The sequence below is a fragment of the Bubalus bubalis genome, chromosome 4, assembly GCF_019923935.1.
Source record: "Bubalus bubalis isolate 160015118507 breed Murrah chromosome 4, NDDB_SH_1, whole genome shotgun sequence".
NCBI lineage: Eukaryota > Metazoa > Chordata > Mammalia > Artiodactyla > Bovidae > Bubalus > Bubalus bubalis.
Window position 1 is genome coordinate 70,828,457 of NC_059160.1, and position 15,502 is coordinate 70,843,958.

Sequence of the window (15,502 nt, forward strand, 5' to 3'; positions counted from 1 at the left end):
TATAAATTATAATTCATATAAGGTACCCCTTTAGAAGATTTTTTTAAAGGCAAGAGTACAAATATGTAAATTCCCAATGACTGCTATTAATATAATTGCTCAGCAGACTGGAAGATCCCCTGGAGAAGGAAATGGCAACCCACTCCAGTATTCTTGCCTGGAGAAAACCATGGACAGAGGAGCCTGGTGGGCTACAGTCCATGGAGTTGCAAGAGTTGGACACAACTTAGCGACTAAACCACCACAGCAGACTTAATGTTCACATCCTTCTGACTGGTACTTCCTCTCATCCACATGGGCATTCTACATGGAAAGCCAGATTATCCAGAAATTGTGTGGCAGGTACAGGATCAGAACGAGTCATCCAGTTCGAATGTTGAATGAACGTAGAGTCTGGCGTCCACCTGGCGTGTACATAGTAGAGCCAGAACCATCATTACACCAGTCTGCCTGCCAAACCAACTCTGCCATGGGAAGTACCTTGATGAGCTCTCAGACGGTTTGTTCTAACCTCAGGTCCCTCTCCCAGCTTTAGTATTTTCACATTTGCTTCATACTTTAGATTCATCAAGAGAGGCACTTCTCAGACTTCTGGTAGAAGACTCGAGACATTCCTCTGTTAGCCTCAGCCAGAAGGTGCTCTGCATCTCTCAGCAATGCAGGAATAATTCTCCAGGGCTTTGCCTCGAGCTGCAGTATTTGCTTGTCCCACAAATAAGTAACCAAACAGAATGAGCTTGTGTTCCTATTCCCTTAGCTTCATCAACTGCTCCAGATAGCACCAGATGTGAAGTTGTATTGGACCTTGTCATAATAACCACATTTTTCTAGTTTCTATATTTGATGCTTTGTCTTTCTGAGGCCTTGCTGACCCTGGAGGGACTGTCCCTCTAACAGTTAGTCAGTTCCTAGAGATAGTAAAGGGCTTTCTTACGAGTGTGCCTTTTGTATATAAAGCAACCAGTCCAGAGCCCATACCCTCAACCACCTCTTTTTTCAAGCCTTTATACGTAGGGCCGCTATTTACCTTCCCCAGTCACCCGAAGGCCAGTTTGCCAGACAACTAGGGACAGCTCCCATCCCCCAGCGCCCACTGAAAGTATTCAAGGACTTGTCATTCAGTCACTCAGTTGTATCTGGCTCTTTGTGACCCCATGGACTACAACACATCAGGCTTCCCTGGCCTTCACTATTTTATGGAATTTGCTCAAACTCATATCCATTGAACTGATGGTGCCATCCAGCCATCTCATCCTCTGTCCCCGCCTTCTCCTCCTGCCCTCAGGCTTTCCCAGTACTAGGGTCTTCTTCAATGAGTTGGCTCTTCGCATCAAGTGGCCCAAGTATTGGAGCTTGAGCTTCAGCATCAGTCCTTCCAGTGAATATTCAGGGTTCATTTCCTATAGGATGGACTGGTTTGATCTCCTTGCAATCAAGGACTAGCCAATCCTAAACCTGCTTACCCTGCCTTGCCTGTTCCTTCCCATGGGAACCACAGCAAAGGCTCACATTTTCCCTCACTGTTTCTTCCTCCTGACTGATATTTCCCCATGTTCCCCTCACCCCCATGCAGTAGCATGCCCCCACCTCTTGGGAACTGTGAGTAAGAAACAATCTTTCCAATGACAGTTGTCTTCCGATCTGTTGGCCTTACCATACTTGAATAAAAATAAGCTATGCATTTTAAAATACTTCTAAAATAAGGAAAAGAATGGATGAAGTCAAGCACATATGGTTAAATTCATTGGTAGGCAGTTGTTTTGTTTGTTTATACCCACCAGATCCTTTCTTCAGTGAATGGCACAGAATTCAGTGTATAAACGAAGTTTCAGAAATTTCAGCAATGGTAGTTTATGACTTTCTACTTGGTGGAATTTTCCATATTTGCGTCTAGACACTTGCAAAGGCTCCTTTCAGCCTCTCAAGCACCATGGAGCTTCAGGCATTGCCTGCTGTACACCCCATCAGTTATATGAGCCCACCTGTTGGAAAGTCTTAAAATTTGGCTGTGGAAGGCAGTTATCAGCAAGTTTGTTCCCCTGGCTGTCACAATTGCTCTAGTGATGATATCTTAGGAAGGTAGCCAGGCTTCCACATAAACTCTTGGGCCTTTATTTTTAAACTGGTCTTTTTGAACTTTAATGAACTGAAAAGGAAGTTCTTCCTAGACAGTTTGTAGCTTAATAAGGGGCTTTACCTGATTCCAAGTGTGGTATATACCCTCACGAAAGTGAAAGTGTTAATCCCTCAGTTGTGTCCGACTCTTTGCGATCCCGTGGACTCTAGCCCACCAGTCTCCTCTGTCCGTGGAATTCTCCAGGCAGAAATACTGGAGTGGGTTGCCATTCCCTTCTCCAGGGGATCTTCTCAACGCAGGGATCGAAACCAGGCCTCCTGCATTGCAGGCATATTCTTAACCATCTGAGCCACCAGGGAAGCCCATGTAACCTCGTATCTGCCTTCTAAGTAAGAAGGAGTTCAAATCGGAATGTCCAAAGAAAGGTCTTCAGTCTCTTCTTCCATGTATTCCTTGCAAGAGAGTTGTAGTTGTTCTAAAGGGAGAGGACAGAAGTTTCCCTCTTTCCAGTTACAAAGCAAGATGGTGCGTGGTTTCTAAATATCATACATGGTACCCTGCATGTGCCTATGCCAGAGGGACTGACTTGCCTGTCACAGCAAGTAGACTGGGGATGGAGAGAGTTCAGAACAGAATAAATAGGTGCATCATAATTCTCTCCAGATAGTTAGGTGATGAACTAGTTTGTTTTAAAGAAATAATAATTCATGTGAGCCTGGACCTACTGCCCCTAGAAGTAGCTTTGAAACAAAACTCTGTTTTTCACTTGTGACCCATTAATAGCTTCTTTTACATAAAATAAAATCCTATTAACTACCTGAGGAATATCAAATAGATGTAATGTTATTTGCCTTGAAGAATTACGTTGTAAGTAAAAATATTGCATTTAATTTCTCATACTGGGATCTTTCAGAGTCTTCATTTTTATAACATGTTGTGTCTTTTGTGTGACTTACAAGTCGAATAACACAGATGTTGGTTTATAATGCTTGGCCAAAGAGCTTGCAGTTTCATTTGGTGATGCTTACCATTTTTAAAACAAACAAACAAATGTCAGTTACAAGAAAAGAATACTGTGACTAAATAGCTGGTATGGGTTTTGATGCATAAAGGAAAGGAAAGTGAAGTCGCTCAGTCGTGCCCGACTCTTTGCGACCCCATGGACTATAGCCTACCAGGCTCCTCTGTCCATGCGATTTTCCAGGCAATAGTACTGGAGTGGGTTGCCATTAAAGTAAATAAATGGGAAAGGGAAAGGACTGTTTTCCTTCGTGGGTGGGAGTTGGGGTGGGGAAGGAACACAAGAATTCCTGTGTCTTGTAATTTTGATGTGACCTATGGGTGTTTCATTTGTTGTTTGATTTCTGCCATGCTCAGTAATTATATTCCCTCCCTTAGGCCTCCAAATGTTCCCCCTAAGCCCCAGAAACACAGGAAGTCCAGACCCCGCTCACAGTATAATGCTAAGTTGTTTAATGGGGATTTGGAAACATTCATCAAGGTACTGGCACCAGCCATCTGGGTGGCTGATCTCCACGCTTCTTACTATAATGGTCTCAGCCTCTCATAAAAGGAGGCAGGTCATTATGTCCAAGTCTGTCCTGGGGCTCTTTGCTTTCCCAGAAAATCAATATAATATTTCCTGAAGTCAGAGAGGAAAGACTGTTTGGTTTGAGTGCCTTCAGAAGAGGGAATAAACATGGGTATTATTATACTGGCAAAAGAGAAAGCCCTCTTCTTAAAAAAAAAAAAAAGCCATAATTTGTACAAAAAGGAAAAGAGCTACCTGATAAAATGCTTTAGTTCTACTCATGCAAATGAGACGGCACAAAATATATCTGAAAGTCCATTGTTAGGCTAGCTTTGAAGCACAGCAAGTTTCGATTTCCCGTGACTTGAGGAATTCATTATATTGGACAAATTGTAAGGCCCTGTGGTCTGTATCTGGATCTCTGCTGTGTTTACTCTGTCTTCTTTTTCACCCTGTATTTCTGATAATGCTTCTAGCCGAGGACGAAGGAATTCACACGCGAGACATCAGGTACTGTGCTCGAGGGACATCGCGGGCACAGCCTCTTTCACTCTTGATACCATTTTCAAATCACAGTCATGCTTGGCTTTAACTGGATTTTTTAAGGTCTTTAAAAGAAAAGTGTTTGCAGTTGGAAATTAGACCAGTTTTACTTAGAAAAGAATTATATAAATCAAACACTGATTTTAAGGGGAGTAGTCCTTTACTAAAACTGGATAAATGCTTAGGTTTTACATTATGTATTTGGCAAATATACCAAATTTTGTATATATTTGATAAGAGAGTCAATATTAAATACAAAGTGCACATTTAATACTGGATATTGGACTCTCATGTAGATTATACAAAATAGAGAAGAACGACCTAGGATGCAATGTTTCCGAAGACTGAATTTATATAGGAAACTACGTCATTGGTAACCTCCCTTAATAATATGTTACGGTGTCTTACTTTCTTTAAAGACAGATCTTTTATTGAATATGTACACTAATGATTACAAAATATGTGTGTGTGCATGTATATGGATAGATAGACACATACAAACATACATACATGAAGAAATGTAAAGCCTCCGGCAACCTTTAAAAATGAATCCTAACCCTGGAACTGAGTGAAAGCCACTGGACAACCTAAAGAGCAATCACGAGTCTGTTGCTATTAGCCTTAAACCCAGAAGAGCCTTATTGGCTCTAATTTAATATAAAATTATTGTCAAATTTGATTATCTGGTTTCCCAGCCCAGGGCTTACAAACAGGGGCAAATTAGGTGGAGAGAAGGGAACGATCAAATGAAAGCGCTGAGATGTGCAGCTGATGGCCTGGCAGAAAAGGAGAATATAGAACAGCTCAAAGAGGTAGACGTATGATTCCATTATATTTGATAACAGTATAAGAATAACTGCTTAAGATCATAGAAAGGCACATATTATGTTTTTGAAAGATTTTTCATCAAGAATAGTTAAAGGAAACCAAATTTAGGCATGAAAGGAGGAGCAAACCCCTTAGCAGGGAAAACTTAACTTCTGTAAGCTCCTCTTCGTTCCAGATCGAGTGTTCAAGAATCTTTGGTCCAACAGTGAAACAGCAGGTATCGTGATCTCTACACTTTTGAAAAGTGCTCAGTCAGTTGAGATCCCCACAATATCACTGTAACACAACAAGGGAAAAACTATTTTTCCTCTCTTTGCCATGGGGAAACGGAGACACAAAGGGATTTGTTTGAATGGTCAGTGGAGCACAGCCCATTGCTTCACTTCCTGTAAAATATTTTCTACCAAAGCATCTGGCGTCCATGAAATTAAATTAAAACATGCACATTCATTATTTCTTGGCTCCAAAATTCATTATATGAAATGAAATACTAATAATAGCTGAAGGATTAGCAATTAGCTGAGTAAAGATGAAAATATTTTTAAAATAATAGGAAAACCTAAGACATTTCTATTTAGAACTTTCTTAGTGCAAACATTTTTCTTTTAATAACCTTTTATTCTTGGTTTCCCTTTTTGTTTTAATACTAAGTTCAGCCAGGTTGCCAACTAATAGTCTCCTTTCATCATTTACATTTAAATATTTGTTGCTCTTCTAGATTACAGTGTTACAGGAATTGCTCATATAAAGGTTACATCACCTGAAACAAACTTGTATCCTAAAGAAAATATCCCCTCTCATAGTAAGTTTTGATAAAATAATATGGCCATTCTTGAGCCAACTAGTTCACATTGAAAAAGCATTTTTATTCTTCAGGATCTTCTTTAAGAAATGAATAAAGTTTATGCTCCTGAAACAGATTGCCTAATTAGAGAAACTTAATGCAGGCTCCAGAAGTAATTGAGCCATTAACTGGTTTATACACTGTTTATATTGTCCTAAAACTGAAAATGAAACTCTCCCTCAAGAAGTATATTACCCATTCTAGGAACAGTAAAAAGTTAGATTGCTGGACTACAGTCTATTCCCACTCCTTCCACTGTTTCTTAATTGGAAAGGTTAGTGGATTCTTAATTGTTCTAACATATTGAGACAACCAAGTTCTTCTTGTGTTGCAGAATAAAATTCCCCATGAATTAGTACCTAATTTCAGCTAAAAGTTTGAAACCTTCATACTTCCTTTAAAGCTCTAATTCCTGAAAGAGCAGAGTCTGAAAAGTAGATGAAAAATAACTCCGCAGTCAGTAACCTTCTTTAACTACAGGGAGTGCATGGCATTGACACATATTTAACTGTGACCTCAGCAGCTCCTTCATCTCATTTGTCATCCTATACATGTCTTAATACATTTGCAGAATTCACATTTGTTCAGTAGAGTGTGATGCCTATATTACAAGATGTAGAGAGAGAAGGCCGAGAAATGTCCCTTCTAAGAAAACAGGATCTAATTAGGGGTGCACATTGGTGCCATTTTTTTCCTCCATCTTTAAAACATGAAAAAATAACAATGAAAAATCTTTAAAGGGTAAGTCAGATCTGATGCAAACTAAATAAATACATGACACATTATGAGCAGCTATAAAGCAATTCTCATATTATGCATCTGAAAACACACAAACCCTTTATAACGGTCATCATCTAGATGGTGGACTCTCGGGGGTGCTACAGAGAGGATCCTGAGATGGCTGAACAGTTGTGTTTGTTGACTTGTACAGTCAGTCAGTCCTAAGATGCTACGGTTAGAGTATACTCAGCTCTTTTTAGGTCCATTAGATTAATTACTTGTGTAAGTAACCTTTTTAAATATAAGTGATTTACATAATTCATTTTGGTATGTGAGCCTACATGCAGGTAGAAAAGGTGAATTAGCTATGACATCCTTAGGCATAGCAGAGTGAGTTGAAACAGAATTGCCTTCAACGTATTTAATTTGGTTTGCCTCAGAACTGAAATATACCTTTGGTCGTATATAATTTTATATTTGGCCCTTGAAGAATATTTTAGAGGGAGTGTGTTTGGAAGTGATCATCTAAATGAATGAAATGCATTCCTTAATTAGGGTTAACTTTAAGCTTTCTTGTTATGTGTGATTTGTGCCTCTGCTCTGCTGTTAACTGGTTTCCATCTCTTGACCCAGGACTCAGGACAGATCATCCCCCTCATTGTGGAAAGCTGTATTCGGTTCATAAATCTCTATGGTAAGCCCTAAACTGCAATATTCATACTTTAAACAATTACTAGGAGTCTTGCAGTAAATGTGTCTTTCCTTGTAATACTTAATGGTTGGAAAAAAGGGGACCTGGAGGATGTGATGGAATCTCTCATGGTCTTTCCCTTCTGTTCTCTTTAGGTCTTCAGCATCAGGGGATTTTCAGAGTGTCTGGTTCCCAGGTGGAAGTCAATGATATTAAAAATTCATTTGAGAGAGGTAATTGCACGTCTGTACCTATAAGCAAACTTTGTTAAAAAGTCATCATTTTCTGTAGAGAAAAGTGGCATACTCATCCTATATGTCTTTAAAACCCTTCTCTGCATTTATTTCTTTTTGGATGTTGAATTAAGAATCTATTTAGAATAGCTGAGAAATGAAGCCAAAATCATAAGTCTTTGTTATCAAGTCTAGAAAAGCATATGGGTTTTGTATCCTTGGTTTAGGACCAGCATTGGTAATCCTCAGCACGCTGTCAAAGGTGGCTCATGAAAGAGTTCCAGAAAAGTGGCAAGAACAGCTGTGGCCTGCATAGCAGGTGTTTGAGGTGACTCATCCAAGCTTCATGTCTACTCCCTTTGTCAGGAACTCCCCTTCCTCTTATTGCCATCTCCAGACTCCTTCCTGTGACCTTAGTTGGCGCCTTATTCTTGATCCCAATTGACTGTCAAATAAGTCCTCCTAAACTGTTCATTAGCACATTATGATGAGTATCAGGCAGACCTAGAATCAAATCACACTTCTGCATTTACTAATTGTGTGATTTGGGTCAAGTGACTAATCTCTTACTTTGGCTTCAGTTTCCTCATCTGCAAAGTTCTAGGATTGGTGTGAGAAATAGATATAAGCCATAAAAGTGCTTAACTCTTAAGCGGTGGCTCTTAGCTCATAATGCTCTCCTATTAAAATGATTTGTCTTATGTCTGTTTTTGGATACATCTGCACCTTCCTACCCTTGCCTGAAAGTCAAGCCAAGGATGCAGAGGGAGGGACATCATGGCTTGGAAACAGGGCCACCTCTCTTGGTCCCATTTGTCCTGCCTCAGACTTGGTACAAAGCCAAGTTTGAAACCGTGGTTGAAGAGGTCAACTTGGAGCCAGATTGTTTTTCCTCTTCCAAATCCTCTGAGTGATATGATGTATAGAGCAGAGGAGTCTCCCCTCAAGAGCTAAGTGTCCAAGTCTCTTACGTGGACCATATTCAAGATAAACTGAAATATAGTAAGGCATCAGGTTCCTGTGCCAACCGTTGTAGGCAGAAATGGTTTTCTTACTTTTCCTTGGACATTCCCCTGGTATTTGTTGTTTGTTTGTGATCTCTTTGGGTGAGGCTTTCTCACGGTGGGCAAAAAAAAATTGTTTTGGTGAATTCATGTTCAGTGATTTCCTGCCCTAGAAGCAGAGAAAAAGGAACCACAAGTCCCTGAAAATAAACTGCCCCAAGAGGCACAGAAAAGTTAAAATGCAGTGTACAATTTTTGTGAACTTTAGGAGAGCAGACCTATGAATAAAAAACGGAGTTTGATTTAAGGCTGCACATTATGTTGAATTTCTTAAGAATTTTATTTCAGTTTAGTTCTCAGGAATGTGGACTAGTCAGGTCAGTTACCTAATATTTTAAAAGCACCCACCATAAAGAATAATGTAATGTTTGTGATATATAAATTTCCCACTTTTTATGCACATTCTTTGGTACTGTTAAGGGTACGTTTTCAAATTCCTGTCTGATTTCAAAATCTACTGCTGAAGTCAACTTTCAAATGTGCTATGAACACCACCATTCACTTTGAGAAACACTTATTTAATGGTATTTAATGGTAGGTATTCACAATTAGTTGAGTCCTATAATATTTCTGATAAATTTTCCTGATCCATACAGCATAGCCAGACAGACCTATGTTGTTTCTTTTTCCCCAGTAGGATACAAGACACAGAATGTAGTATTTGAATTCATGTCAAACTAAGATTACAGATTTTAGCTTTAAAAAAAAAAAAGTTCGGTCCAATTATAAATCCCACAATATTTTATTTTAAGTTTTTAGGTAATTTGTAAGGGATTATTTGGTAGCATATGATATAAAAAAAGCTTTATTTTGGCCAACTATTTTTAGGTTAATCATGGGGTAGAATATCTAAACCAATTATTTTAATTTTAGTAGCATGTAATCTTTTAGTAGTATGTAATTAAAAGATACGTGTATATATAGAAATGTGTGTGAGTATAGAAACATATTTTTGTTCAGAAATAAAAAGAGAAGCAATGTGCATGTAACTAATTTGTTGGGTTTTTTTTTAGGTGAAAACCCTTTGGCTGATGACCAGAGTAACCGTGATATTAACTCAGTTGCTGGCGTTCTAAAGCTCTACTTCCGTGGGCTGGAAAACCCCCTCTTTCCTAAGGAAAGATTTAATGATCTGATTTCTTGTGTCAGTAAGTGGGCTGTGTTATTGTTTGTTTGTTTTTTTCCCTCAATCCTTTCCCCACCAGAATTATTTGACTAACCAATTTCCTGGAAAAGGCAGCAGCCCTGTATCTTCCTCCCCAACCATTACCCCATCACCACCAAATTTCTGAGACCACTTGTCTTAGATCCAGCATGACTCATCCACCCAGCTGTGGCCTCGCCCCTCGCTGAGTGGGCTCTGCTCCTGAACACTACCCAGGTTCCATAGAGCCCCAGAGCTTCCCACTTAGTAGCTGGGACAGAGCAGAGAAACAGATGCCAGTTCACTGAAGGCAAGGAGGAGGCTGTAAGCATGGAAATGCTAACTGTTTTTTGGCTTTTGGCTCTTGGTCTTTTCCACCATCTTTGTTACTTGGAAAAAAAGGTGAAAGGAGATAAATGATCATTATTACAGTACAGGAACAGTAGGTGGTAATTATCTGTCAGTGGGCATCCCCAGCTAATAGGCAGAGTGGCTCTGGGAGCATGTATGATGTATTATGAAACCCATAATCAACAGAGCAAACCATTGCTTTTTCTTCAGGGGGTGGGGGGCTCTTGACACTATAGGAAAGAAGGTGAAAATAATAATACTGGGAATGAGCCACATCCCATATGTCTATAAACTCAGTGTCCCTTTAAGTCCACGTTCCCGGGCAAGGCTGTTGAACTAACTGAAATTACACAGTGAGGGCTTTTGTGAGAATCAAGCCTTACTCGAATGAACAAACCTCCTTCCCCATCTTCCCCACTACCCACCTGGATCAACAAGTCCGAGTGACCTCAGAAAATCTTTCCACTCACCCTCCCTTCCCCTTTCCCATCACCAGTGCTTTGGTTTCTCACTGGGAGATCCTACTCCTATGTTTTGCCCTCTTTCCTTAACATGCTTCATGCCAGGCACTCCTCCTGGCACTTTACATGTATGAACTCATTTCATTCTCACAGCCCTATGATTGATGGATTGATGTTCTCCTGATTTTCTAGGTGATGAAACTGAGGTGCAGAGAGGTTAAGAAACTTTCTGGTGAGCAAGGTGGACCTAGGATTTGGACCTAAGCTGTTGGAGTCAAAAGCCTAGGTTCAGAAGGGCAAATTGAGTTTTATATTACCGTCACCACCTCCCACCTCTCCCCACCCAATTAAAATCTATTTCATTATTTTCCACCTGAAAACAGACTCCTTGGTATGGCCTGTTCATAGTATAAATTTCTTCCTGCATCTGATCTCTCTCCTTTTGTGCACTCATCTCCTACCACCTGCTCGGTTGACTTTGTTTCAATGATAGCAACCTGCAGACATGCTGGACCATTTCCCACCTCCGTGCCTTTGCTGGTGCTGCTATATCTGCTGTCCCTCATGACCATTTGACATCCACAGGGAAGGATGTGCTGAACTGGCACTCCTCCCAAACTGCCATCCACCCTCGCACCTGAGACAGCATTAGTCACTTTCTCCTCTACTAATGTTCCATTGTGTACCCATGTCTGTAATTTTTCTTAAAGCTCCACATTACAATTTTTTAACCACTCTGTCTCCCTCTACTAGAGAAGAGGCTAGTAAGAAGAGGAAGAGCTAGTAAGAGGAAGAAGGCTAGTAAGAAGAGGCCAAGAACAGAGGTTCTAGACTCCAACAGCCTAGGTCCATATCCTAGGTCCACATTGCTCACCAGCACATTTTTTAACCTCTCTGTACCTCAGTTTCATCATCTATAAAATCAGGAGAACATCAGTCTATATATCATAGGGTTGTGAGAATGAAATGAGTTGATACATATGAAATGCCAAGAAGAGTGCCTGGCATGGAATCTGTTCAAGGCAATGCCTACATTTAGCTCCATGGGCCTGTGAGGTCGTGATGGACTATTATGTTCTGTAGCCCAAACACTTGGCATAGTTAATGCCAGACATATGATGAGTGCATAATGCATAGTTAAATAGAATTTAAATTAGGAGTCAACATTCCACCAAAATCACTTTTAAATATCTGTCTATATTTTTGACTGTATCAGGTCTTAGTTGTGGCTTATGGTATCTTTTATTGTAGTGTGCAGGCTCTTCATTGCAAAGCATGGCTCTCTCCCTCTAGTTGCGGTGCACGGGTTCTCTAGTTATGGTACACAGAGCACATGGGCCCTGTGGTCGTGGCACGCGGACTCTTTAGTTATGGAGTGTTGACTTTCTTGCTCCGAGGCATTTGAGATCTCAAGTCCCTGACCAGCTGTCTAACCGGTGTCCCCTGCATTGGAAAGCAGATTCTTAACCACTAGACCCCCAGGGAGGCCCCCTCCCCCAAAATCATTTTATTGGCAACCATGCCTAAAGTCCTAGATCTCACTGAGTAGGAATTCCCCGATCATAATTACCTCCACCCCCACCCTGTACAGTCTGATGCTTGTGTGGAATTCAGAAGTGCGCCTGTGTGTCCATTCCATGGCCCTCGCGCAGCTTGAGTCATCACAGCAGCTTCTGACCCAGCTGGAAAGAACTGAGAAGAAGCTGTCACACTTCTGGAATTCCCCTTTGGTCATGTGCAAAGATTTTCCTCACCAGCCTAGCCAGAAAGTTTATATCTGCAAAAAATTATAAGCACTGTCTAATGTTCAGTGGTTTTCCACATACATAGATCGTCCACACTTATGTTTACACATACCAGCTGGGTAAAGACTACTGGGCTCCATTGTCAGTTACTATTGCAGATTCACATCACACTTATATTGAATGAGAAATACTATTTCATTATGATTATTAAAAGCCGAAGCCTTGGAGGCAGAAAGATCTAGATTCAAATCCTAGCTTCACCACTTAGCAGCTTTGTAACCTTGGACAGAGATCAATATTTAATCTTTTTAAATATATATTTCTTTATCTACTTCATAGAGTCTGTGTGAAGCAAAAGGAGACAGTCCATACTAAGTGTTTGCAGCATCATGCCTGGCACACAACGAGCCTCAGTATACGTTGCTCGCAACACATATTGCAGTATATGTTATCATCATTACAACTGCCACAGTTACTCCTGCAAACTCAGGTCACATATGCCCATACCTGGGTTAGCCATTTACCAGTCTTACCTGTTCAAAATATGTATTTCTTTGCTATAATTATTTCACAAGCATTTAGAAATGATGTTAGTTTAACCCAGACATGGTGTTGGTTCCGGCATGATTTTTCCCAGCACAGTAAATGTGTTACAATCAAAGACAAGCTTTCTTACAAGTAGATGTGAAGCAAAAGCAGGAGATCATAAAGGAAAAAAATGGAAACTATACAGAAATATCTTTTATGGCAAAGAATGCCTTACATGAAATGCTACAGGGGCACATAAAGAAGCTGCAAAGACATTTCCCCCTGTATTTAAACAATGAATTAATGAAAAATGGATTAATAATCCTTGGGCTAATTAGTATGAAAATAGTCTCTATTGGCAATGAATACCCACAGGACCAACATCTCAAAGAAGTGGGACCCCCTGGCAACTAAGGCTGCTACGGTTGCTAGGTGCACACACCAGTAGATTTAACTATGCCAGTAATTTAAGTTTGTTGTTAATGTTTTTGTTAGTTCTCTAGTTACAGATTCTTAGATGTTGTGCAGTGGTTTGCCCATAAGTCCTGTTGTTTTTAGTGCATAATTTTGCAGAATGGAATGTTTTTCGAAAACACTTAATGGCACCATGTATAGCAACCCCTTTTCTTCCAACATCTAATCTATTTAAAAGGGGATTCCTGGTTGTTATTGATTTATCTTTAGGCAAGCATTTTATCCTACCAATGTGACCATGACTGATATACCTGTATTTTTCCTGGATTTTCAATAAATTATTTGAACATGGTATGTCATTCATTATTATATCCTTCCATTAATATTACAGACTTTTGATGATTATTGCCTACAGTGTTGCAAAACTTTCTCAGGATTCAAAGACTTGACTTTTGCATTCAGGAGGTTTAAAATATATATTTATTTACAAATAAATTCAGTTTAAGTTTGTGATAGAAGCAAAAGACTTAGGAATGTTAGTGGAGAGAGGTCTCATGGAGATAGATTGCTGTTGTCCATGTCATCTCCTAGTATCGCCTTCATTGGATTTGATTTTCTCTATTAAAGTAATTTCATGTGATATTTGTATAGAAAAACTTCCCTTTTCATCTTTTATTCTAAGAGTTTTTCCCTTTTCATCTTTTCTAAGAGTTTAGATAAGTCTCTGGAACACCTGCTACCTTTTGCTTACCTGTTTTTGAATTGTTTCTGGAAAGATTGTGGGTAGGGGGGTGAGTTATTGTGCTATTCATATGCCTCTAAATACCATATTCTCTGGAAGCTTGCAAATGTAGTAAAAGAAAATTTGTCTTAGCATTCTCTTTTTTTTCCCCAATGTGCGCTGTTCATCCCCAATTCACTACAAGTTTCTTTTTTAAAATTATCTGGATAAAGACATCAAAGGCGATCTAAATTTGAAATAAACTTGATAGCATCTCCATTTCTCACCCAAGGGTTTTTTTGTTTGTTTTTTTTTTAAACAACCATCCACTTTGTGAATGGTTTTGTGACTGCTCCAGATCATACCCACACAGTCTGGGCAGCTTCTGGAATGTCCGTGTACTATGGCTCTGAGGCTCCCCAGGGCACAGATCCAAGTGACTTGCTCCAGTACAGCAGCTCAAGCAATTCATGGTCTTTCCTGGCTGCTTCGGGGCTGTGTGCCCAGAAGAAGCGTTTGTACTTTGTTATGTGCTGTTATTTAGGGGACTGGTTTTACAAAAGGAAACATCTTTTTTTAGGAGGGTGTTTTGGGTTTTTTTAACCTATGGGGCAACAGAGGATAAGACGATTAGATGGCATCATCGCCTCAATGGACATGAGTTTGAGCAACCTCCAGAAGATAGTGAAGGACAGGGAAGCCTGGTGTGCTGCGGTCCATGGGGTCACAAAGAGTCAGACATGACTTAGCAACTGAACAACAACAACAAAAGCAACATTTAGTCATTATAGAAAACATAATATTTAAAAAGCACATAGAATACTTCTCCCATAATGCCACTACCCAAAGAGAATCGGTGGTGTGTGTGTACACATTCTGATCCCTGTGTATAGTCATATGCACACGCAGTTTTTAAAAAGCCAAAGTGGAACTATACTGTCCCATTTGTAACCTACCTTCTTTTTTACTTATTTATTGTAGGAAATATCTGATGTCTACAAGAGGATACATAAAGATATATTTACATATAAATAATATAATTGCCTTGCTTTAACAGTTTCCATGTGTTAGCCAGATTTGTCCCACATACATTGCTTTTGTATCATCCCTCTGACATCAGATCGTTTCATCTGGGTGTGTGTATCTCTGGGAGATGATGCTTCTTTTTTTATACAACATAGCCACAAAACCATTTTCATACCTTAAAAAAAAAAATTCCTTAAAATCATCCAATAGACAATCACTGCTTTTTAAAAATAATTGCTTAATATGCAACTAACATGTGATTACTATAGAAAAATTAGAAAATAAGTAAAACACATCTAGAATTCTTATGCACAAAGATAATATTAACTTTTTTAATATTTTCCCAGATAGATCATATATATACACCTATGTATTTCTTAAAATTTTTTTAATTGGAATATAGTTGCTTTGAGGCTTTCCCAAAATAGCTCAGTGGTAAAGAATCTGCCTGAAGTGCAGGAGATACAGGCCACATGAGTTCAATCCCTGGGTTGGGAAGATCCCCTGGAGGAAGAAATGGCAACCCACTCCAGTATTCTTGCCTGGAGAGTCCCATGGACAGAGGAGCCTGGCGGGCTGCA

The 15,502-nt window shown here is 39.7% G+C and overlaps 1 protein-coding gene across 9 annotated transcripts in view; it reads left to right on the top strand.

Moving 5' to 3' along the window:
• SRGAP1 (SLIT-ROBO Rho GTPase activating protein 1) overlaps positions 1 to 15,502 on the top strand; it is a 308,204-nt gene that overhangs the window by 260,791 nt on the left and 31,911 nt on the right. For 5 of the 9 annotated variants that reach the window (XM_025283902.3, XM_044942502.2, XM_044942500.2 and 2 more), the window contains 4 exons: positions 3,476 to 3,578; positions 7,177 to 7,237; positions 7,390 to 7,467; positions 9,545 to 9,679. In XM_025283902.3, the coding sequence (XP_025139687.1) occupies positions 3,476 to 3,578; positions 7,177 to 7,237; positions 7,390 to 7,467; positions 9,545 to 9,679 (377 nt within the window). Of the gene's footprint in view, positions 1 to 3,475; positions 3,579 to 4,084; positions 4,119 to 7,176; positions 7,238 to 7,389; positions 7,468 to 9,544; positions 9,680 to 10,679; positions 12,054 to 12,078; positions 13,531 to 15,502 lie in introns of those variants that run through there. The other 4 variants (XM_044942504.2, XM_044942503.2, XM_025283903.3 and 1 more) reach the window with 4 other exon arrangements.